The sequence below is a fragment of the Pseudophryne corroboree genome, chromosome 11 (assembly GCF_028390025.1).
Source record: "Pseudophryne corroboree isolate aPseCor3 chromosome 11, aPseCor3.hap2, whole genome shotgun sequence".
In the NCBI taxonomy this organism is placed as follows: domain Eukaryota; kingdom Metazoa; phylum Chordata; class Amphibia; order Anura; family Myobatrachidae; genus Pseudophryne; species Pseudophryne corroboree.
Window position 1 is genome coordinate 116,257,646 of NC_086454.1, and position 26,623 is coordinate 116,284,268.

Here is a 26,623-nt window from a genome sequence, read left to right on the forward strand (position 1 = left end):
TGCCAGGAGAGAGAAAGAGAGAGAGAGAGAGAGAGAGAGAGTGAGTGAGTGTGCTCCCGGATCTTCCAACGACAAGTGAGTAGCTGCAGGGAAGTGCGGGAAGCGGGCAGACTGGGGGGAGGGATGCGGACAGCGGTAGCCTGGCGGGGGGATGCGGGCAGCAGAAATAGCGTTGGTGGTGGTGACTACCCGACCTGCAAGCCCCAGCTCACTTAGGGCCTAATTCAGACCTGATCCAGCAGCAAATTTGTTGGCCAATAGGGAAAACCATGGACACTGCAGGTGGGGCAGATATAACATTTGCAGAGAGAGTTAGATTTGGGTGGGTTATATTGTTTCTGTGCAGGGTAAATACTGGCTGCTTTATTTGTACACTGCAATTTAGATTTCAGTTTGAACACATCCCACCCAATTCTAAATCTCTCTGCACATATAATACCCCCCCCCCCCATCCTGCAGTGCACATGATTTTGCCCATTAGCGAACAAATTTGCTGCTGCGATCAGGTCTGAATCATGCCCTTGTTTTATTCAATCTTTTCAATAAAACATGGGATAAAAACAACTTCCACGAGCAGGGGGGAGGACTGCTGTGCTGCTTCTCTGGTTTGGGGTGGGGGGGAACTGCTGTGCTGCCCCAAGCACGTGCCGCCCATAGGCGCGTGACTAGTGGGAAATCCAGCAACCGCCAATATAAGCATCTTTCTACCCTGCATAGATGGTCATTCTTTCTTCTGTCATCATACATCTGTTATAAAAATTAAGCTGTCTTTTTTTTAATGCTACATTCTGGTCTTGTGTCTTTTATTGAAATTAAGTAGAGTTGGTTCTTGCATGTTGCCTATATGACAACATACATTACAGGGTTTATTAATATGTCCTGTACCTTTATACTCTTACACAGCAATGAAGTCAGAGGTGTAGCAATGTTATACTGCACTGAGGACAAGGCAATATATTTGCTCATGCTTTCCATTTAATAGAGCCCACCCAAAAAGCACACGGTAGCAGTATTTCTTGAGGCTTTTCTGTTAGTTTTTCCAGCTCATTTGGCTGGTAAAAAGTATTGGCCAGTTAATTACTTTAGGTCTATAAAATGGGCTATAACCCCACGGACCAATAGGAAGCCACAAGCAGAGGATTTAGCCAAAATTCAATAGATTAAAAACATGTACCTTAATTACTGTTAAGGCTTTGGCTTTAATTATGGCAAAGGAATCAACACCTATAGTTCTCATAATTCATGGATGAATCTTATCTGGAGGACAAGAACACCCTTCTACGCACTAAATCGTACCTGGAGGACAAGAACATCCCTCGAAGCACGGCTGGTTACACAGTTTGCTGGCAGCTGGGTTAGAACAAGTATCAGGACATGGTGATGCACACTCAAAAAATTCCATGGTGCTGGGACAGCTTATATCTACAAAGGTAGAAAAGAGTAAAATTATAAACACTAGTACTTACCAAAAACATATTTTATCTTTACATAAGTTTGGCTATAGACTCGGGCTATTGTTGTTTTACACTGAAAGTGTTTGCTTTCCTCTACTAATGAAATATTGACAATCAGTTTGAGAGACACTTTGCTTTCCTGCAGAGTGAAGAAAAGGTTATTAATCACTAACTTAACAAATTTTTTCCAAAAAACGCTCAGAAATTGAGTGAAGAACATGTATTTAAACTTATCCAAAATTATTTTATAAAAATGTTTTAAAAATGTATATATGTAAAAAAAAATATATATTTTTTTTCGAACATCAGATCATCACCATCAGATCATCAGTAACATCACAACCATCGCAACTTTCATTTTACCAGTGGCAGACACCACGTACACACTGGGAAGTGGGGGTTGGGGGGGAGAGCTAATTTAAATTTCCCCAGCGGCAGCTAATGTCTGGAGACGCCGGGTGGATGGTCCTGCAATGCTGACTGATCAGCTGTGATTGGCAACACGGCAGACACTGGGGGAAGGTACAGGAAAGCAGGGAAGTGAGCAGCCACTGTGGGAAGTTTCTCTTCCGACAGCCACACACACTGGGTATCTGACTGGTCGCATCATTTGTGACCAGATCAGATAATGCACCTGCTGGAGTGGTTGCATACGATGCAACTATGTCAGGCAAGTGGTTAAGAAGTCTATTTATCTATTAGCTTCAAAAAATGCTCTGTTCCTGGACTTTCCTGGTAATGTATGATTGCCATCACCTGTGGTGAAACACCTTTCTTATCAATTAACTAGCTCACCACAGGTGATGGCAATCATACATTACCAGGAAAGTCCAGGAACAGAGCATTTTTCCATCATGGAGAGGGTCAGGTGAGCAAGTATGCTTAGAAGGCAACTGCAGGCTTACCATTAACTTTAAACTGCAACACTTATGAATTACACAAGTTCTGTAGCTGATTAAAACCAGGTGAAATGCAGGCTTGAAGTCAGCCAGCCACAGAACCTGTGTAATTCATTAGTGTCCCTGTTAAAAGGGATAGCATGGTAACCCTAAGCTACTGCCAATTATATTATAACCAGACAAGGCAGCATCTTTTGATTAATTGCAAAGAATCAAAGGTGGAATTTGTATCGTTTAACAGCAGTGAATCCCTACATCCAGTCATATTTGCTGGAGTTCACCAATACCATATCTTGTAAATAGACACCCTAGGAATCCCTGATTTTGCCATTCCAAATCTTTAGCTGGGAATGTTTATTTATTGACATGACAGACTGATATAGCAGTATGTCAAACAGACCAATATAGTTTGGCTGTTGGAAATCAGAACAGGACAAGGAGGGGGATGCGGTTAGGTTACCGGTGCTCGGGATCCCAGCAGTCAGCATGCCGCTGCCTGGATCCCGAACGCTTAAAATGCCCGCAGTCAGAATGCCGTTCCACAGGATCTATTCCCACTTGTGGGTGTCCACGACACCCATAGAGTGGGAATAGAACTTGTGTCTGTAAAGTAAGTTCCCCCAGCAAGAAAGGCCTGTTGCAGAATGTCAACATGTACAGAATGCCAGCTGCAATTTAGGTTAGGTTGCAATTTAAGGTTAGGCTTAGAATAAACGTGAATGGGAAATAACATTATCGACATGCTGACTATCGACATTCACATTCATCAATGTTTAGATACTGACTGAGCCTTCCTTAAGCTGGACAAAAGTCCACATAGAAACCAAATAAAGATTGTACAGCCTGTAGATGTTTATTGTTTCATTTTTATTCAAAGTTGCAGTTGTATAATTTCCAATAGCCACCACATTCCAATTTTCAAAGCCAGCAAAACCTTATGATAAGGTAGGTGCTCATGGAAGATATCATGTAAGTCATAGAAAGCTGAAGAGGAGGAACTTAGGGGTCTATTTGCTAAGCCTTGGCTGGAGCTAAAGTTGCTGGAGATAAAGTACCAGCCAATCGGCTCCTAACTGTAATTTTTCAATCACAGCCTGTGGCATAGCAGTTAGGAGCTGATTGGCTGGTACTTTATCTCCAGCGACTTTATCTCTAGCAAAGACTTAGTAAATTAACCCCTTAGTAAGGGGACATGCATTATAATTACTAGGAAATCAATAAAGAAATTGATGTAGCTATACCATGATAAGACTGTTTCACCTACAGCAGAAATCTGGTTTTCGCCAAATTCCAGGGTGCCCTCTAGCTTCAACACAAGCTTTGGAGAACTGGTCAAGGTTGCTGCACAAGCATGTTGTCTGGTTTTGGGAGTCACATGTGCATAGGTCCTGTGTGCAGGTGGCAAGGTAGTCCTTATAAGTCATCAACTTAAATTTGCAGTCTCCCATGTTGGACATGATGTTTTCACATTGCTCCATCTATAGAAGGAGAGAAAAGACTTGGTCATCCACATGTCTTGTGTATTATTGGCTTTTGTTGATGATTATGTATGTTGCAAATGTCTTATTTGTTATTTCATTATTTAAAATAGACACATTCTTGAAACTTAGTATGTTGGGAGTCCTATTTTAAGCATAGTTTACTGTCATGTGACATCAATAAGTGCAAGGTACACTTACATTGCATTCTTCAACACACATGCAATCACAAGTGATACGCACAGTATATTCTTAGTCCATCACTTCAGTGGGTATGGCCAAACCACTGCACTTGGCCACGTCCCCTTTATAGCAATGGGGCTCGCAAAACGTCTTGGTGGCTCACAGTTTGAAAGGGGAGATGGTTAGGTACAGTACCACTAAGTATTTAAACGTAAGTACACCACTGAGAAGAGCAGAGTAAGATGTTCTGAAGTGGATTTGCCTTACCCTTCCTCAAAAGTTGCTATGGGCCCAAGCAACGCTACGTTCCACCCCTGGTATGACGTATTGTTGCAGTAGACACATACCTCCTCCCTACATTTGTCTTGCCTAGTTTCACTCTCTTCATCATAAGAGTTATCCTCAACATCTGTACAGTCGCTTGTTGGATCATTCATGTTATACAGATTGCCAAACGGTATGGGATGGATGTTGACACCTGTAGAACAAATGTACAGTACGTGAGATCTATACTAAAAAGAAATACACTGTCACAGTCCATCACATTTTGTACAAAGAGATATAAATCAGAACAAAATACAATGTTACAATGATTAGCTACTTGTTGTTCAAGTCCCATCTATATCATTTCTTGAATACCCATGTGCCATCTACTGACAAATTCATTTAATAGATACTCCTTGAATGGCACTCATCATAAGACTCAGTGATCCCTTTTGGAAACCCTGACGGAGATTCAGTCTGCACTGTTCAGTGCTACATGGATGGGCAAATATCTCCTTTTGAGCCACATCAGTCCAAGCACTGACCACTCCAAAGGAAGAAAAAGGAAAAAAAATCATGAAAAATATTTCAATCCTTAGCACCAATTAGTTGCCTAATTCAGCATTTATCGCTATTCATAGAAATCGCGAATCGAGCGATTATCGAATGACTGTGCATGCATAGCCTTCGTATTATACACGCGTGAAGGGTAATAGTGACAGAAAATGCATACAGATTGTAATCACAATGTGAATCTGTGTGACTGGCAGGATGCTGGCATTTTTGGCGGAAACCTGCCATTTTCTGGGTGTGTCAGAAAAAAATCAGGCAGGCCCAGGCGTATTTCAGGAGGCAGGGACGTCACCTGCCTCAACCCACCACACGTCACTATCAGGAGGGTCTTTGATGCCAGCACGGACCACTTCCAGGCTGTCTCAGTCGCAGATTAGTGGCAACCTTAGACTTACATTTGCTTAAACGTCACAGTTTCTTCGACGAGTCGGGAATTGCGAATGCATCTGCGAGTGGCTAGCGATCAGCGATGCAATCGCAATTTTGCACGGGCCGTTTTTTCTTCCTGTCAGGGTGGCGCCTTTCTGCATAGCAATCCATGCTGAATTAGGCCCTAAATTAATTGGCCAGTGAGATCTGACATTAGTAAAATTAGGTAATTTTTACACATTTTTATTTTATTTTATTTTTTTGTAATATAAAAAAGGAAAGAAATACAAAAGATTTTTTTGTTCAAGGGAAAATAATTTTGGCTACTAAAATACGGCCAGTACTTAAAGAGTTAGCAAATCTGAATATTAAGTGCTAGCTTTGGGCAGATCCAGTCACAGTGATAAAATCTCCCAGGCAATGGGGGTCATTCCGAGTTGATCGCTCGCTAGCATTTTTTAGCAGCCGTGCAAACGCTATGCCGCCGCCCACTGGGAGTGTATTTTAGCTCAGCAGAAGTGCGATCGAAAGGATCGCACAGCGGCTACACAAAAATTTTGTGCAGTTTCAGAGAAGCTTCAGACCTACTCAGCGCTTGCGATCACTTCAGACTGTTCAGTTCCTGTTTTGATGTTACGAACATGCCCAGCGTTCGCCCAGCCACGCCTGCATTTTTCCTGGCATGCCTGCGTTTTTCCGAACACTCCCTGAAAACGGTCAGTTCGCACCCAGAAATGCCCACTTCATGTCAATCACTCTGTGGTCAGCAGTGCGACTGAAAAGCTTCGCTAGACCCTGTGTGAAACTACATCGGCTGTTGTGAAAGTACGTTGCGCGTGCGCATTGCGCCGCATGCGCAGAAGTGCCATTTTTTGCATCATCGCTGCGCAGCAAACATTTTCAGCTAGCGATCAACTCGGAATTACATCCTATGTTCTCTAATTTGAGCAATTTAGACACAAAATAATTTAAAACTAAATCAGATGAGAACTCCACCATCAAATGCAGCACAAGGGTTTTTGCATAGCAACTTATTTCTGTATCATTCCACATCACGATCTCTAGATTAGCAGGAACAACAGAACCGTTTTATTGAGAATTGGAATAAAGGTAAAACTGATTAAGGCAAAATAATTTGGAGGCTTTCTGGGTACTGTATGTTGATACCTTTTATGTAAGGGACTGTGTCTATTTTACTGTAACCACTGTATGTGGTTTGGAATAGATATTAACCACTTAGCTGACACATTTTTTGTCCATAAACCGCTCAGAAATTGTCGTTGTTTTTTTTTCTAGTCAATTAAGTGAAAAATGTGCATTTAACCTCATCTAAAATGATTTTCATAAAAAAAATAATAATGATATATATATATTTGAATTTTTCCAAACATCGGAACATCAGTTGCAACCATCGGGAAACATCGCGACCATCGTGGCTTTCATTTTGAAAGCCGGGACAGCCACCAGGTACACAGGGGGAGCTTGGGGGGGTCTTAATTTACACTTCCCCAGCAGCTGCTATTGTCTGCAGCCACTGGAGGAAGGGGTCCTGCCATGTTGGCTGGTCCCTCTGATGGCAGCAGCGGAGGGAAGTTTCCCTTCCCTGCCGCTGCTAACACTGTTTATCTGACTGGTCGCATCCTATGCAACCAGTCAGAGAAAGCACTTGCTGGTATGGTCGCATCTGATGCGACCATGCCAGGCAAGTGGTTAAAGATCCAACCAGCCCTATTCCAGCCACATAACACCCATTCTCTCTCTATTCCCTCCACTGGCAGCCTGTAACATGGCAAATCGTCTTCAGGAATGGCTTACTGACTTTCAAAGTCTTACATGACCAGGGCCCAAAGTACCAGAAACAGCTTCTGATTCCATACTGTCCCACTCGATTACTGCGATCTGTAGATGAAGGATTTTTAGCAGTACCTAGAATCTCCCGTAATTCATCTGGGGATCGAGCTTTTAGCCATGCAGCTCCTAATCTATGGAACTCACTTCCCCGCACAGTGTGAAAGGCCCCACTCTAGAATCCTTCAAAAGCAGACTCAAAACTTTCCTGTTTACTCAAGCATATCCTTAATGTTCCTTGAGTATCTCCTTGCTCTCTGTATTTTATGAAAAGATTTTCTGTACTTCTGTGCTTCTGTGCTTTATTATGGGCCTAATTGAAAGTTGATTGCAAAACAACATTTTCCTTTTATGGGCAAAACCATGTGCACTGCCGGTGGGTGGGGCAGATATAACATGTGCAGAGTGAGTTAGATTTGGGTGGGTTATTTTGTTTCTGTGCAGGGTAAATATTGGCTGCTTTACTTTTACACTGTAATTTAGATTTCAGTCTGAACACACCCCACCCAAATCTAACTCTCTCTGCACGTTCTCTCTGCCCCCCCTGCAGTGCACATGGGGCCTAATTCAGACCTGATCGGTGCTGTGTGTTTTTGCACAGCAGCCGATCACATGCGCCGGCACCGCAGTGAGTCGGCGCATGCCAGACAGCCGACGGCTGTCTCAGCCCTGCTATCGCCTCTGCCTGATTGACAGGCAGAGGCGGTCACTGGACGGGAGGGGTCGGGCTGGTGGCATTTATCCGCCCTTTAGGGGGTGCAGTCCGGGCAATGCAGTTACCACCCACAAACGGCCTCCTACTGTCAATCACCTTGCGAATGCTGTACGATCGGATTTTTCGCACCATCCTGTCGCTGACCGTCGATGCCCTTTTTTGTTGCCTGATGCGCGTGCGCATTGCGGTGCATACGCATGCGCAGTTAAGACCTGATTGCCCGCTGTGCGAAAACGCCAATAATTATGTATATGGATAGAGTGAAAAGGATAGAGGTGGGCCCTTTGTAGTTCCTTATTTTATGATGATAACATTATAGTATATACTGTACAAATAGCTTGGGCAGAAAAAAATTACATACAATGAGGGAAGGTGCATGATTCAAAATACTGAATGATCTAATTTACTTAATACATTCAGGACTGTAACAAGGGGCGTGAGTGGAGCGCGGAGTCATCATACAGGGAGAAGGGCCCTGGAACACCCTTCAGTCAGTAGCGCTACTGCAGAACCACCTAAAAGCAACCAAGGGACACCCTGGACAGGTAGCCTGCAGCCTACATGCAGTACTCGGCATCCTAGAGCCGTGGCCTAGGCATGACATGACATCACAAGTTTAGTGGCACAGGGCACACTGCCACCTTGTTATGGTGCTGAATACATTATACAAAGTCATTACTTCCTCAAATTTAACTGCATGATAAAGCAGTTCACCATATGCAAGCTTGTGGAAAGCTAGATGACGATTGAGCTACAGTACTAACCTTCCCACTGGATATCATTGGAGGAATCCCCATCATAGTTGCCACAAAGTCCACATAACTTATGTTTGTACTGTTCCTCTAATTCAAGCTAAACAGAAAACCATATAAATATAAACTGTTGTTAGAATTAACCAAAAAAGAGAAATGAAAAAGAGGTTATCTGTTTACAGCATACCTGGCATGTATTGAATTGGCATGACTTTCCAAGTTTACAAAGTAGGGATAGTTACTCTAGAACAGTGGTAGCCAACCCTGGTCCTCAAGAGCTACCAATAGTTCACGTTTTCCAGCTCACCTGGCAGGTGCACATGTGCAGTCATTACTAACTGTCACATTTTAAAAGATCCACAGGTGGAGCTAATTACTTAACTTGTGATTCTGTGAGGAGACCTGGAAAACGTGCACTGTTGGTAGCTCTCGAGGACCAGGGTTGGCTACCCCTGCTCTAGAAGATAGACACATATCCAATAAAGAGTTAAATTGCATGACGGGTTTATGTTTATCTCAGTCCCTGACAACATCTATCTGGTTGACTCAAGAACCTCTCTAAGTTGAAAGCATCATTACCCAGCATGACTGAAAATGCACACAGAAAACAATTGCTGTAGGCTAGTGTGTACAGTCATCTTCCAACCACACTTCCAATTCACTTTTAAGAACTCTGGTCCCCCTTTAACAGCAACTAAGATGGAAAGGATGCCCACACACACAGTGATGCAGCAAGCCATACATCACTGTGTGTACTTTGCTACTGGGGACTCCTGCCTACGTCATCGACACTATGGTGGTTGTAAAGGTGTTGGTGGAGAATGATGGTGGAGTCCAGTACTTGTAGGCTATGTCGATTAAATGTTAATTGGACAATTGATTCTTCCTAGGTCTTTTCTAGAGATGAGCGCCTGAAATTTTTCGGGTTTTGTGTTTTGGTTTTGGGTTCGGTTCCGCGGCCGTGTTTTGGGTTCGAACGCGTTTTGGCAAAACCTCACCGAATTTTTTTTGTCGGATTCGGGTGTGTTTTGGATTCGGGTGTTTTTTTCAAAAAACACTAAAAAACAGCTTAAATCATAGAATTTGGGGGTCATTTTGATCCCAAAGTATTATTAACCTCAAAAACCATAATTTACACTCATTTTCAGTCTATTCTGAATACCTCACACCTCACAATATTATTTTTAGTCCTAAAATTTGCACCGAGGTCGCTGTGTGAGTAAGATAAGCGACCCTAGTGGCCGACACAAACACCGGGCCCATCTAGGAGTGGCACTGCAGTGTCACGCAGGATGTCCCTTCCAAAAAACCCTCCCCAAACAGCACATGACGCAAAGAAAAAAAGAGGCGCAATGAGGTAGCTGTGTGAGTAAGATTAGCGACCCTAGTGGCCGACACAAACACCGGGCCCATCTAGGAGTGGCACTGCAGTGTCACGCAGGATGGCCCTTCCAAAAAACACTCCCCAAATAGCACATGACGCAAAGAAAAAAAGAGGCGCAATGAGGTAGCTGTGTGAGTAAGATTAGCGACCCTAGTGGCCGACACAAACACCGGGCCCATCTAGGAGTGGCACTGCAGTGTCACGCAGGATGTCCCTTCCAAAAAACCCTCCCCAAACAGCACATGACGCAAAGAAAAAAAGAGGCGCAATGAGGTAGCTGTGTGAGTAAGATTAGCGACCCTAGTGGCCGACACAAACACCGGGCCCATCTAGGAGTGGCACTGCAGTGTCACGCAGGATGTCCCTTCCAAAAAACCCTCCCCAAACAGCACATGACGCAAAGAAAAAAAGAGGCGCAATGAGGTAGCTGACTGTGTGAGTAAGATTAGCGACCCTAGTGGCCGACACAAACACCGGGCCCATCTAGGAGTGGCACTGCAGTGTCACGCAGGATGTCCCTTCCAAAAAACCCTCCCCAATCAGCACATGATGCAAAGAAAAAGAAAAGAAAAAAGAGGTGCAAGATGGAATTGTCCTTGGGCCCTCCCACCCACCCTTATGTTGTATAAACAAAACAGGACATGCACACTTTAACCAACCCATCATTTCAGTGACAGGGTCTGCCACACGACTGTGACTGATATGACGGGTTGGTTTGGACCCCCCCCAAAAAAGAAGCAATTAATCTCTCCTTGCACAAACTGGCTCTACAGAGGCAAGATGTCCACCTCATCTTCACCCTCCGATATATCACCGTGTACATCCCCCTCCTCACAGATTATCAATTCGTCCCCATTGGAATCCACCATCTCAGCTCCCTGTGTACTTTGTGGAGGCAATTGCTGCTGGTCAATGTCTCCGCGGAGGAATTGATTATAATTCATTTTAATGAACATCATCTTCTCCACATTTTCTGGATGTAACCTCGTACGCCGATTGCTGACAAGGTGAGCGGCGGCACTAAACACTCTTTCGGAGTACACACTTGTGGGAGGGCAACTTAGGTAGAATAAAGCCAGTTTGTGCAAGGGCCTCCAAATTGCCTCTTTTTCCTGCCAGTATAAGTACGGACTGTGTGACGTGCCTACTTGGATGCGGTCACTCATATAATCCTCCACCATTCTATCAATGTTGAGAGAATCATATGCAGTGACAGTAGACGACATGTCCGTAATCGTTGTCAGGTCCTTCAGTCCGGACCAGATGTCAGCATCAGCAGTCGCTCCAGACTGCCCTGCATCACCGCCAGCGGGTGGGCTCGGAATTCTGAGCCTTTTCCTCGCACCCCCAGTTGCGGGAGAATGTGAAGGAGGAGATGTTGACAGGTCGCGTTCCGCTTGACTTGACAATTTTGTCACCAGCAGGTCTTTCAACCCCAGCAGACCTGTGTCTGCCGGAAAGAGAGATCCAAGGTAGGCTTTAAATCTAGGATCGAGCACGGTGGCCAAAATGTAGTGCTCTGATTTCAACAGATTGACCACCCGTGAATCCTTGTTAAGCGAATTAAGGGCTGCATCCACAAGTCCCACATGCCTAGCGGAATCGCTCCCTTTTAGCTCCTTCTTCAATGCCTCCAGCTTCTTCTGCAAAAGCCTGATGAGGGGAATGACCTGACTCAGGCTGGCAGTGTCTGAACTGACTTCACGTGTGGCAAGTTCAAAGGGCATCAGAACCTTGCACAACGTTGAAATCATTCTCCACTGCACTTGAGACAGGTGCATTCCACCTACTATATCGTGCTCAATTGTATAGGCTTGAATGGCCTTTTGCTGCTCCTCCAACCTCTGAAGCATATAGAGGGTTGAATTCCACCTCGTTACCACTTCTTGCTTCAGATGATGGCAGGGCAGGTTCAGTAGTTTTTGGTGGTGCTCCAGTCTTCTGTACGTGGTGCCTGTACGCCGAAAGTGTCCCGCAATTTTTCTGGCCACCGACAGCATCTCTTGCACGCCCCTGTCGTTTTTTAAAAAATTCTGCACCACCAAATTCAAGGTATGTGCAAAACATGGGACGTGCTGGAATTTGCCCATATTTAATGCACACACAATATTGCTGGCGTTGTCCGATGCCACAAATCCACAGGAGAGTCCAATTGGGGTAAGCCATTCCGCGATGATCTTCCTCAGTTGCCGTAAGAGGTTTTCAGCTGTGTGCGTATTCTGGAAAGCGGTGATACAAAGCGTAGCCTGCCTAGGAAAGAGTTGGCGTTTGCGAGATGCTGCTACTGGTGCCGCCGCTGCTGTTCTTGCGGCGGGAGTCCATACATCTACCCAGTGGGCTGTCACAGTCATATAGTCCTGACCCTGCCCTGCTCCACTTGTCCACATGTCCGTGGTTAAGTGGACATTGGGTACAACTGCATTTTTTAGGACACTGGTGAGTCTTTTTCTGACGTCCGTGTACATTCTCGGTATCGCCTGCCTAGAGAAGTGGAACCTAGATGGTATTTGGTAACGGGGGCACACTGCCTCAATAAATTGTCTAGTTCCCTGTGAACTAACGGCGGATACCGGACGCACGTCTAACACCAACATAGTTGTCAAGGACTCAGTTATCCGCTTTGCAGTAGGATGACTGCTGTGATATTTCATCTTCCTCGCAAAGGACTGTTGAACAGTCAATTGCTTACTGGAAGTAGTACAAGTGGGCTTACGACTTCCCCTCTGGGATGACCATCGACTCCCAGCGGCAACAACAGCAGCGCCAGCAGCAGTAGGCGTTACACGCAAGGATGCATCGGAGGAATCCCAGGCAGGAGAGGACTCGTCAGAATTGCCAGTGACATGGCCTGCAGGACTATTGGCATTCCTGGGGAAGGAGGAAATTGACACTGAGGGAGTTGGTGGGGTGGTTTGCGTGAGCTTGGTTACAAGAGGAAGGGATTTACTGGTCAGTGGACTGCTTCCGCTGTCACCCAAAGTTTTTGAACTTGTCACTGACTTATTATGAATGCGCTGCAGGTGACGTATAATGGAGGATGTTCCGAGGTGGTTAACGTCCTTACCCCTACTTATTACAGCTTGACAAAGGGAACACACGGCTTGACACCTGTTGTCCGCATTTCTGGTGAAATACCTCCACACCGAAGAGCTGATTTTTTTGGTATTTTCACCTGGCATGTCAACGGCCATATTCCTCCCACGGACAACAGGTGTCTCCCCGGGTGCCTGACTTAAACAAACCACCTCACCATCAGAATCCTCCTGGTCAATTTCCTCCCCAGCGCCAGCAACACCCATATCCTCCTCATCCTGGTGTACTTCAACACTGACATCTTCAATCTGACTATCAGGAACTGGACTGCGGGTGCTCCTTCCAGCACTTGCAGGGGGCGTGCAAATGGTGGAAGGCGCATGCTCTTCACGTCCAGTGTTGGGAAGGTCAGGCATCGCAACCGACACAATTGGACTCTCCTTGTGGATTTGGGATTTCAAAGAACGCACAGTTCTTTGCGGTGCTTTTGCCAGCTTGAGTCTTTTCAGTTTTCTAGCGAGAGGCTGAGTGCTTCCATCCTCATGTGAAGCTGAACCACTAGCCATGAACATAGGCCAGGGCCTCAGCCGTTCCTTGCCACTCCGTGTGGTAAATGGCATATTGGCAAGTTTACGCTTCTCCTCCGACAATTTTATTTTAGGTTTTGGAGTCCTTTTTTTACTGATATTTGGTGTTTTGGTTTTGACATGCTCTGTACTATGCCATTGGGCATCGGCCTTGGCAGACGACGTTGCTGGCATTTCATCGTCTCGGCCATGACTAGTGGCAGCAGCTTCAGCACGAGGTGGAAGTGGATCTTGATCTTTCCCTAATTTTGGAACCTCAACATTTTTGTTCTCCATATTTTAATAGGCACAACTAAAAGGCACCTCAGGTAAACAATGGAGATGGATGGATTGGATACTAGTATACAATTATGGACGGGCTGCCGAGTGCCGACACAGAGGTAGCCACAGCCGTGAACTACCGCACTGTACTGTGTCTGCTGCTAATATATAGACTGGTTGATAAAGAGATAGTATACTCGTAACTAGTATGTATGTATAAAGAAAGAAAAAAAAACCACGGTTAGGTGGTATATACAATTATGGACGGGCTGCCGAGTGCCGACACAGAGGTAGCCACAGCCGTGAACTACCGCACTGTACTGTGTCTGCTGCTAATATATAGACTGGTTGATAAAGAGATAGTATACTCGTAACTAGTATGTATGTATAAAGAAAGAAAAAAAAACCACGGTTAGGTGGTATATACAATTATGGACGGGCTGCCGAGTGCCGACACAGAGGTAGCCACAGCCGTGAACTACCGCACTGTACTGTGTCTGCTGCTAATATATAGACTGGTTGATAAAGAGATAGTATACTCGTAACTAGTATGTATGTATAAAGAAAGAAAAAAAAACCACGGTTAGGTGGTATATACAATTATGGACGGGCTGCCGAGTGCCGACACAGAGGTAGCCACAGCCGTGAACTACCGCACTGTACTGTGTCTGCTGCTAATATATAGACTGGTTGATAAAGAGATAGTATACTCGTAACTAGTATGTATGTATAAAGAAAGAAAAAAAAACCACGGTTAGGTGGTATATACAATTATGGACGGGCTGCCGAGTGCCGACACAGAGGTAGCCACAGCCGTGAACTACCGCACTGTACTGTGTCTGCTGCTAATATATAGACTGGTTGATAAAGAGATAGTATACTCGTAACTAGTATGTATGTATAAAGAAAGAAAAAAAAACCACGGTTAGGTGGTATATACAATTATGGACGGGCTGCCGAGTGCCGACACAGAGGTAGCCACAGCCGTGAACTACCGCACTGTACTGTGTCTGCTGCTAATATATAGACTGGTTGATAAAGAGATAGTATACTCGTAACTAGTATGTATGTATAAAGAAAGAAAAAAAAACCACGGTTAGGTGGTATATACAATTATGGACGGGCTGCCGAGTGCCGACACAGAGGTAGCCACAGCCGTGAACTACCGCACTGTACTGTGTCTGCTGCTAATATATAGACTGGTTGATAAAGAGATAGTATACTCGTAACTAGTATGTATGTATAAAGAAAGAAAAAAAAACCACGGTTAGGTGGTATATACAATTATGGACGGGCTGCCGAGTGCCGACACAGAGGTAGCCACAGCCGTGAACTACCGCACTGTACTGTGTCTGCTGCTAATATATAGACTGGTTGATAAAGAGATAGTATACTCGTAACTAGTATGTATGTATAAAGAAAGAAAAAAAAACCACGGTTAGGTGGTATATACAATTATGGACGGGCTGCCGAGTGCCGACACAGAGGTAGCCACAGCCGTGAACTACCGCACTGTACTGTGTCTGCTGCTAATATATAGACTGGTTGATAAAGAGATAGTATACTCGTAACTAGTATGTATGTATAAAGAAAGAAAAAAAAACCACGGTTAGGTGGTATATACAATTATGGACGGGCTGCCGAGTGCCGACACAGAGGTAGCCACAGCCGTGAACTACCGCACTGTACTGTGTCTGCTGCTAATATATAGACTGGTTGATAAAGAGATAGTATACTCGTAACTAGTATGTATGTATAAAGAAAGAAAAAAAAACCACGGTTAGGTGGTATATACAATTATGGACGGGCTGCCGAGTGCCGACACAGAGGTAGCCACAGCCGTGAACTACCGCACTGTACTGTGTCTGCTGCTAATATATAGACTGGTTGATAAAGAGATAGTATACTCGTAACTAGTATGTATGTATAAAGAAAGAAAAAAAAACCACGGTTAGGTGGTATATACAATTATGGACGGGCTGCCGAGTGCCGACACAGAGGTAGCCACAGCCGTGAACTACCGCACTGTACTGTGTCTGCTGCTAATATAGACTGGTTGATAAAGAGATAGTATACTACTAATATTATATATACTGGTGGTCAGGTCACTGGTCACTAGTCACACTGGCAGTGGCACTCCTGCAGCAAAAGTGTGCACTGTTTTAATATAATATTATGTACTCCTGGCTCCTGCTATAACCTATAACTGGCACTGCAGTAGTGCTCCCCAGTCTCCCCCACAATTATAAGCTGTGTGAGCTGAGCAGTCAGACAGATATATAATATATATAGATGATGCAGCACACTGGCCTGAGCCTGAGCAGTGCACACAGATATGGTATGTGACTGACTGAGTCACTGTGTGTAACGCTTTTTTCAGGCAGAGAACGGATATATTAAATAAACTGCACTGTGTGTCTGGTGGTCACTCACTATATAATATATTATGTACTCCTGGCTCCTGCTATAACCTATAACTGGCACTGCAGTAGTGCTCCCCAGTCTCCCCCACAATTATAAGCTGTGTGAGCTGAGCAGTCAGACAGATAATCAGATATATATAATATTATATATAGATAATAGATGATGCAGCACACTGGCCTGAGCCTGAGCAGTGCACACAGATATGGTATGTGACTGAGTCACTGTGTGCTGTGTATCGCTTTTTTCAGGCAGAGAACGGATTATAAATAAAACTGGTGGTCACTATCAGCAAAACTCTGCACTGTACTGAGTACTCCTAATGCTCCCCAAAATTAGTAAATCAAGTGTCTCTCTAATCTATTCTAAACGGAGAGGACGCCAGCCACGTCCTCTCCCTATCAATCTCAATGCACGTGTGAAAATGGCGGCGACGCGCGGCTCCTTATATAGAATCCGAGTCTCGCGATAGAATCCGAGCCTCGCGAGAATCCGACAGCGTCATGATGACGTTCGGGCGCGCTCGGGTTAACCGAGCAAGGCGGGAAGATCCGAGTCGCTCGGACCCGTGAAAAAAAACATGAAGTTCGTGCGGGTTCGGATTCAGAGAAACCGAACCCGCTCATCTCTAGTCTTTTCCCAGGTGAATTTACCTCTTATGGGTATATTCAATTAGTGACGAATTTTCAGACAGTTAGAAAATTGGCACTAATTCAACCTCAGTGTATTCAATAGCGGGCTTTCGCCCATTTTTAATCCATTTTCACCCATGCCTTTTTTTTGTGTTGAATCGGCATGGGCGAAAATGGACCCAAAAACTGTCAAACACCTGAAAATTCGACAAAACACGTGGAACGCCACCGATTTGCGTGTTTTTTGCCCATGTGTATTTTTAGACCAGTCGAAAAAACAGTGCGGGCATTGAATAGGTCAAATGTAAATTTGACCTAAAAATGGGCGAAAAGTGCAGTTTTTTTCGACTGGTCGTAAAAACTGCACTAATTGAATACCTTAATCTCATAAAAATAATAATGTGTGTTTTTAAGCATATTAATTATTGTAAGGTGCGATAACTTTTGTATTGTATAGTATTGGGAATGAGTGTGGACACATCATTCTACTAAAAAAGGATTTTGCAAATACAGTAAGGTAGCTTGTAGATTGTAATGCTGACAATCTCAATCATATTATAAATAAATAATACCCCACAAGCTCGCTGCCTAGGTGTCATTCTTGACTCTGAACTGTCCTTTGTTACCCACATTCAATCTGTCTCAAGATCATGTTACATACATCTAAGAAACATATCCAAAATACGCCCTTATCTTACACAAGACACAGCAAAAACTCTAATCCATGCTCTCATTATCTCCCGCATTGATTATTGTAATAGTCTCCTGACCGGTCTTCCCAAACATAGGCTCTCACCACTACAATCCATTTTGAATGCAGCTGCGAGGCTAATCTTCCTTGCCAGACGTTCATCGTCTGCAGATCCGCTCTGTCAGTCCCTCCATTGGTTACCGGTATTCTACCGTATTAAATATAAAATACTTTTACTCACATACAAGGCTATTAACCAAACTGCACCAACATACATCTCTTCACTCATCTCAAAATATCTTCCTACCCGACCTCTCGGCTCTGCACAAGATCTACGTCTCTCATCCACACGCATTACTTGTTCACACTCAAAATTACAGGACTTTATCCGGGCTTCACCCACTCTGTGGAATGCCCTCCCACGCACAGTAAGACTCGCCTCTAGTCTCCAAACCTTTAAATGTTCCCTGAAAACTCACCTCTTCAGACAAGCCTATCAAATTCCAGACCCACCCACATAACCTTCAGTGCTTCCCTATCTAATTACATCCTCTGTAGAATATTCATAACATCACATATCTTGTCTTTCTTTAGTCTCACACCCTCCTGACACTTGGATAACTTTGTGGTGTATCATCATACAACCCATTAAGAACCTAGCAATCTCGTGGACCATTATGCAATAGGTAGCATCTATCCTTGTGTATCTATGCCTATTTCCCTATAGATTGTAAGCTTGCGAGCAGGGCCTTCCTACCTCTGTCTGTCTGTTTTTACCCAGTTTTGTTCTATTACTGTTGTTCTAATTGTAAAGTGCAACGGAATATGCTGCGCTATATAAGAAACTGTTAATAAATAAATAATAATAAAATGTGTGGCTTTTCGGATGAGTTGTATATTTCCTTTAACATATCCCATACTGTACGTTTTCTTTTATTTGTTTTTGTCTGTGTGGATCTACAGATAAAGTGTTAAACTCAACTGTATGTCTGATTATTATCTTGTTTTACAAGCACTTAACACATGATTCATTTTACTAGCATTTCTGTTTTTAATATGTTTAGTACTTCATGTTGGAGCATTTATACAAATAGAACAGCCAAATCAGTCTGTCAGGAGCCGAAGGGCAGTGATTATCCGCCCCCCCTCCCCCCCCCCCCAAGTAAACTTAGATTCATCCGGTAAGTGGGTCTCTCCACCAGTAACATCTTTGGTAAGATGGCACCACACATTGAGAGCAAAGACTGGAGAGTCTTTTCTTTCCAGTGCACATGCGCCGTCTTCCAAAATATAACTGGGAAGGTGGCTCCAGCCGAGGAGGGGGAACCCATCTCTTTGTAAAAGCAAGGTAGGAAGTGGTTGCACTACCCGCGCCCCCCATGGTTCTAAATTGCACCACCTGGAGAGCGCGTGGGCAGCTTCAAGTGTCTAGTGATAAACCCTAATTCTTTTTTAATATTAACTCATAATTGCCTACTCAACAGGAATGTCCTGGAGGAGCCCCAATCCCAGGTGGATCTCCCAGACACCTGGAGAGTAGCCAAGTTTGGATTAGGCCCACACCCTAAGTGACGTGGGTAGTCTGGGTGGCTTAATGATGAGAGTTGCATTGAATCACATTATTGTATCAGTGGTCCCCACTTACAGCGCCAGTAACAGCAGCATTATAGAGTGGGGGCGAGGCCAATGTGGTCTTCAGTTTGCTGGCTGTTGGGTTCCCGGCGCACAGTATACCGAGGCCCCCTGCACCATCCACTTGGTCGTTCAATTTCCCCTGAATTGCTCAACTGGCTGCCCCTGCTGGAAGGAGGCAGTCAGAATACCGGCAAGTATGCAGTAACTACCGGTAGAAAGCCACATGATTGCTTGCAAACAACAACTCAGGTTCCGATGCAACTCATAAAGTTACAAGACACACTGATCTCTTATTTTATGTTGAGGAACCTGATTTTTTTAAAACAACATGGGGACATTAATTGTAGGATGTACTGTCTCTTTACAGTATGTATGAAGTCATTAAAAATGGTCATGTGAGCAAAGAACGAATGATTTTATTGGTGATTTAATTACCCTATATTTACTCACCATGATGTTATCACCCCAGTTCCATGTAATCGTTAATCCATGTCCTGAGATTTGAAAGTGTTCACAAGTGTCTTTAAATTCAATGCCATTTTTCTTATAAACTGTATTAAATCTGTAAAACAGGGATATAATAAGATGCAGATTCATTTATTTGCCAACATTCTTAAACATATACATAAATCATCCATTATTGTATTGAAATGAACATTATGGAGATATCACAAATATTAACTTACTGTCTTTAGCAGCTTTGGTGCAAAGGAAGAGATGTATCAATGTTATTTTTGTGCAGTATTAAAACAATTATGCTTTTTGCATGGTTTTCATAATATTTCCATTATAACAATATATATAAAACATTTCACACTGTAAAATATTGCCAAACATCACAGTTTGTTCTTGAATAGTGATATTTTTTAATGTATCGAGCACAGAAAAGGATTTACATTTTTCCAAATTTGATTGCATTGGTTTTCACCATCTTTTGATTGGTGAGTTAGGTAAAATTTCATGAAACTGCACGGGGAAAGGCATATTTTCTCATCCCTCCACTGTACATGTTCCCTACATGCAGAATACGGGATCAGTACGTAAAACCGCCGGCCGGGATCCCGAAAGTCATTATATCGACAGCAGGATCCCGGCCATGGGTATGCTGGTAGCGGGGTGAGCGCTAGCAAGCCCTTTGTGAGCACAGTGGATAACCATAAAGGGAGAATAGCCTGTGGTGCCAGGATTCCGGCGTTAGGATTTCACCACTAGTCGGGATTCCGGCGTTGGCATTGTGACGTTCAGGATCCCAACTAGTGGTATGGTGACCGCTTCCCCAGTATACTGTACAACCATCTATACTCATTTTAGCTAAACTTACAGTAACACTGTCCTCACTACAGTATTTACTTCATGACACATTAGTCATTTCACTACCCATTTTATAACATGATCACTTGATGTATTTACATAGTTAATGAGGTTGAAAAGAGGCAATATGCCCATCAGGTTCAACCTTGATGTATTTAATGTTATATTTGCCATATCCAGGTGCATCAATAAAATGAATTAAAATATTATTTCCAAATAACTGTAAAAAATGTAAGTTTGTTATGTAATTCTATTTTCACAGTTTCTGATAGTAAAAATGAGCATGGTCACGTTATGCCAAACACCATAATGCCCATTACACATTATGCCACACACGGTAATGCCCATTACATATTATGCCACACACCGTAATGCCTATTACATAGTATGCCACACACAGTTATGCCAGTGTCAGCATTTTATGTCCCACACACAAAAATGCCCCTTATAAATTATGCTCCAGCGGTGGGCTGGTGGTACTGCGTACCACCACCATATTTCTTAATGGTAATCTGTACCACCCTACTTTCAGCACTGGCCGGCGGTAACATGACCACCGCGGCATCCCGAATTTTAGAATGCCATCAGGGGACGGGTAATTAATTTACCCCTCCCCTGCCCCCTAACCTAACCCACTTGGGGTGGCGGTTATGGCTAAGGACACAGGGGGTGTCAGCTACTGCTAATCCCAGGAGGTATTGGTTAGGGCTAAGGACACAGGGGGTGGCAGTTATGGCTACCCCCCTATGGTGCCTAACCCTAATTCCCCTCACAGGCCCTAACCCTAACTCTCGCACCAATACTTTCCATTGGGGTGCCGTCTGTCAGGGATCCGGCACCAGACCGCTGGCATCCACAGCGCCAGGATGCTGACCGCATCCCATATAAAGTACATTAACCCAATGGTTTACATACTAATCCGATGTTTCTAGGTCAGCGCATGTGCAAAATGGGTCCTGCATTACAGCCCCCCCTTAGTCACAGCATGACTGACATGCTGAGGTATTTGGGGTTGGAGCAGGCACAGAAACCATTCACAATACATCAGAATCTGTCCCTACAGTATGTCCATAATTTATTTTACAATATAATAGCTCTGAAATACTGTTGTTTAAAAATTACTCATGTTTATTAAATTTGAATCACCTTATCTATAGATGGTTTTCATGGTCTTATGCCGAGGCCATTTTAATTTAATTCCAGGAACGTGCACTTTTCTAATTTGTATTCACTTTAATACTTTTACAGTAGATAAAAATCCTTTATTGTCATCATGATGGTGATATTTTTTTGCATGAAAAATGCTATCCAATGACTAGAGATGAGTGGGTCAGAATTTCAGAGAACTAGACCTATCCGAACTTCCCAATCCCAGCTGGGATGCAAGTCTGGCTTGGGTTTTTCCACCTGATTTGAATCCCAAAATGAGGCAAAACGTCATCCTCCCGCTGTCAGATTCTTGCAGGTTTTGGATTCTATAAAGGTCCCATGTGATCGTGCTATCTTCACTCTGGCTCTGGAGCTTGTAGTGAGCAGTTGTGTTCATCCAGGGGTACTGTGTTGTCAATCCAAGGGTGCTGTGTTGCCCATCAAGGGGCTCGGACTGCTTTGTCCAACCAGGGGTGCTCTGTCTGTCCATAAAGGGGGTGCTGTGTCCATCCATAAAGGCCTTCAGGGGTGCTCTGTCGATGCTGTGTCTGTCCAGAAAAGGGGTTGCTGTGTCCTCCAAGGCTGCTCTGTCAAGCTAGGGGTGCTCTGCCCCAGTTTAAACACAATAAAAGCTAAATATATAATAAAAAATATATATTTTTATGTGCTATACCCCAGTGTACTATACTATTATTTTTCTGTGACACTGCAGGTCAGACATGTATTGTGACACTGCAGGTGGTACTCCAGCTGTAGGTTGTCCAGGGGTGCTTTGTTATACATAAAGAGGTACTGTGGTGTCCATCAAGGGGCTGTTATGTCCAATAAGAGGCTACTATGTTTATCCAGGGGTGCTCTGTGAATCTAGAGGTGCTCTGCCCCAGTGTAAACAAAATACAAGCTAAAAAATATAACTGAAAAGATATTTTTTTTTGTGCAATACCCCAGTGTACTACAGTATACTATTATTTTTCTGTGAACTGCCGGTCACACAGCAGTGTACCATACACATATTGTGTGACACTGTAGGTGGAAGTGAACCGCACTGTTATATTGTTATTTCTGACTCATACACGTATTGTGTGACACTATAGGTGAAATTAAACCACAGCGTTAGATTACTATTTGACTCATACATGCATTGTGTGACACTGTAGGTGAAAGTGAACCACAGTGTCATATAAATATTTCTGACTTATTACACATATTGTGTGACACTGTAGGTGAAAGTGAACCGTAGTGTAATATTCTTTCTGACTCATACACGTATTTTGTGACACAGTAGGTGGAAGTGAGCCACAGTGGTATATTATTATTTCTGACTCGTACTGTGGAGAACAGGAAGCACATACTAGTGCTGCCTCTGCTGCCACCAGTCATGATGATACATGTCTGTCAACATAATATACTAAGGCCGATGCCAAAGGGCATAGAGGGCTTAAGTCAGGGCATCTCAAATCAAAAATGTACAGATGTAGCCATGTTAATAGTTGCTGAGATGCATACATATCATGGCAGTGAAGGCACAGCAAGTATATTTACGTCTATGTGTGCATGAGCGCACCCATTGAAACATATGGAACAAGTGTCGACTGTGACCAGTCGCAGCCAGGTGCGTTCGTACTATGCCACGATGCGTATGCCGGTGGGTATGTGTCACAACAAATAGATGAGCATGGCTAAACCTGAAACTTGACAGTGGTAAATAAAAATAAATCAAAAGTAAAGTTAGCTACAGATAAAAAAATTGCTAATATGCCATTCACTAAAAGAAGTGGCAAGGAAAGTCTAAGGCCTTGGCCTTTATTTATGAGTGTTGGTTCGGCCTCTTATGATGATGTAAGCCCTTCTTTAAGACACAGGAACCATCTGTGTGCTAAGAATAGCACACAGTTGGTTCCTGTGTACTTTACTCTGAAATTTGAGGAGATTCTAAGTGTCCCTAGGTGCCAAGTGTGAGTCTGACCCTTCCTATACTGTGCTCAAAGAGGAGACTCCTTCCTTCATTTGTGAACCCTCTGCAAATGTGGGGATGAGCAGCACAAGTCAACATGCTGACATAGAAATTTAGGATGTTTCAGTGGAAACGCACCATTATTAGGAGTATATTTGTGTAGCTGGTGCTAATAAGGATGTTGATAATGAAGATGTTGATGAGGATGCTGTTTGTGTAAATCAGGCACCAGTGGAAACAGTTGTTGCTGATGATATGAAAAAACCCATTGTCATGCCAGGGCAAAAGACAAAAAAAGCCACCTCTTATGTGTGGAATAATTTCTACCCAAATCCGGACAACAACTGTCAAGCCACCTGTACCCTTTGTAAAGAAATAGTAAGGAGAGGTAGGGACCTTAACAATTTAGGAACCTCCTCCTATTACCGTACTTGCAGCGCATTCATCAAAAGTGTTTGACAAATTCAGAAAACATTGGCTAAAAATGTAACAACCAGTCCAGCGTCACCTAGTACCCTTCTCTCTTTTAGATCCAAGCACCTGCAATCTACACCACCACCACCATCATCATCAATATCCTCAATTATGAACGGAAGTAATCCTGCATCCAATTTCATAAGCATGACTGACTCCTCAACTATCTGGGATTCCTCAGAAGGATCCTTGAGTGCTATGTCTGTTGCTGCGGAATCTTCATCCCAGAAGGGGACCAGGAAGACTACTTGTAGTAGTTTAACAAAATAATTGACTGTTAAAAAATCCTTTGCAAGGTGGAGCAAGTATGACAGCAGTCACCCAGTTTCACAGTGGATTGCTGACACCATAACAGCTATGCTGGTATTATATGTGCGTCCAGTATCCGCCATTAATTCAGGTGGTTTTAGACAGTTACTTGAGGTCCTGTGTCCCCGCTACCAAATCTCATCTGGATTCCATTTCACTAGAAAAGCAATTTCTAGTATGTACAAGGACGTTAAAAAATTATGACATTGTGGAATTATTAATTCTCTTGTATACTTCAAGCAAATTGTGAAACATATGTCTTTTATTTGTAAAACAATATTATTAGACTCATTTCTTCAATAAAAATACTATTTAAAAAAAAGTAGTCTCCACCGAAATGCCATCAACTTAACCACAGATATGTGGACAAGCGGAACAGGGCAAACTAAAAGTTAATTGACTGTGACAGCCCACTAGGTAGGTGTATTGCCTTCAGCAGTACCAACAGTAGCAGCATCTAACAAATGCCAGCTCATTCAGAGTCAGGCTAATCTGTATATTACAGATTTCCCTAAGATGCATACTACTGAAAAACTCAGGGAAATCATTGCAAAATGGCTTACCCTGCTTAGACTCTCCTCGGGATTTGTGATTTCGGACAATGCCACCAATATTGTATGAGCATTACAATTGGGTGAATTTCAACATGCCCCTTTTTTTACTCACAGAAATAATTTGGCAGTGCAAAATCTTTTAAAAACTGACAGGGGCGTGGAGGAGATGCTCTCTGTGGGACGAAAAATTTTGGGACATTTTCAACATTCAGCAAGTGCATGTCAAACATTGCAGTGCCTGCAAGTACTGCTGAAATGCCCTGCCATCAGCTGAAGCAAGATGTAGTAACTAGGTGGAATTCAACCCTTTCTGTGCTTCAACGGATGGAAGAGCAGCAAAAGGCCATCCAAAACTACACAATTACCTATGACATAGGGAAAGGAGCGAGAATGTACCTTGCTCAAGCACAGTGGAGAATACTTTCCATGTTGTGCAAGGTTCTCAAACCCTTTGAAGTTGTCACATGGGAAATGAGTTCAAACACTGTCAGCTTGTGTGAGATAATACCTCTTATTAGACTGTTAGAAAAGCAACTGGAGAAAATGAAGGAGGACCTGAAATGAATTGATTCAGCCAAGTATATTGGACTTGTAGATAAAGCCCTTCATTCACTTCGCCATGATCCAAGAGTTGTCAATCTCTTGAAATCAGAGCACTATATTTTGTCAACCATACTTGATTTTAGGTTGTCAAAATACAGTTTAACATCCAGAGGGAAAGCTACAGCTAACCTTGATCCCTAACCTCTTAACTCTTACCCGCGTCCTAACCCTCCTCGGGGTGCCTAACTCTAACCTTCTCTCCCTGCAGCCTACACCTAACCCTCCCTCCCCTGCAGCTTAACCCTAACCCTCCCCGTGGGTGCCTAACCCCCCACCCCACAGACTAAATATAATCTCCCTTGCTCCACAGCTTACCAGTGAGGATTAGCAGTGGCTGGTTGTTGTTAGAATTATTATACGGCAGCAGTGGACATATAGCAGCAGCGTATATCGTCACTGGAATGACTGATGGACAGGACACTACCACTGGTCTGATGCAGCACAACACAACACCACTTTATATAGCTACACTGGATATATGGCAATAGAGGACACCAACACTGTGACTGGCTGGACTGATGCAGCACAATACACTGACTACACTGGACTGGACAGCACAACACAGCACCACTTTATACAGCTACACTGGATATATGGCAGCAGAGGACACCAACACTGTGACTGGCTGGACTGATGCAGCACAATACACTGACTACACTGGACTGGACAGCACAACACAGCACCACTTTATACGGCTACACTGGATATATGGCAGCAGAGGACACCAACACTGTGACTGGATCGACTGATGCAGCACAATACACTGACTACACTGGACTGGACTGAGCAGCACAAGACTCGCCACCACACTTTCCCGCCCCCACACAGACACTGAACACTGAGGGCACGTCCTCTCAATACACTTTCCGAGACTGGAGTGAAAATGGCCGCGACGCGCGGCTCCTTATATGGAATCCAAATCCCGCAAGAATCCGACAGCGGAATGATGATGTTTTGCTGTGTTCGGGTTTCCGAGTCAGGCGGGAAAACCTGAGCCGGCTCGGAACCGAACTCAGAAGGCAAAGTCCGGTAGGGTTCGGTTCTCTGAGAACCAAACCCGCTCATCTCTATATGTTATAAATATGGATGA

General features: G+C 43.8%; 1 protein-coding gene across 1 annotated transcript in view; it reads right to left on the minus strand.

Moving 5' to 3' along the window:
* Window positions 1–26,623, minus strand: part of LOC134968667 (mucin-5B-like) — a 163,765-nt gene that overhangs the window by 127,472 nt on the left and 9,670 nt on the right. Inside the window, exons 2-7 of the mRNA XM_063944188.1 lie at window positions 19,630–19,741; window positions 8,548–8,635; window positions 4,362–4,492; window positions 1,467–1,593; window positions 1,297–1,422; window positions 1,175–1,197 (exon numbers count right to left, since the gene is read on the minus strand). Coding sequence (XP_063800258.1) covers window positions 1,175–1,197; window positions 1,297–1,422; window positions 1,467–1,593; window positions 4,362–4,492; window positions 8,548–8,635; window positions 19,630–19,741 — 607 coding nt within the window. The remainder of the gene's footprint in view (window positions 1–1,174; window positions 1,198–1,296; window positions 1,423–1,466; window positions 1,594–4,361; window positions 4,493–8,547; window positions 8,636–19,629; window positions 19,742–26,623) is intronic.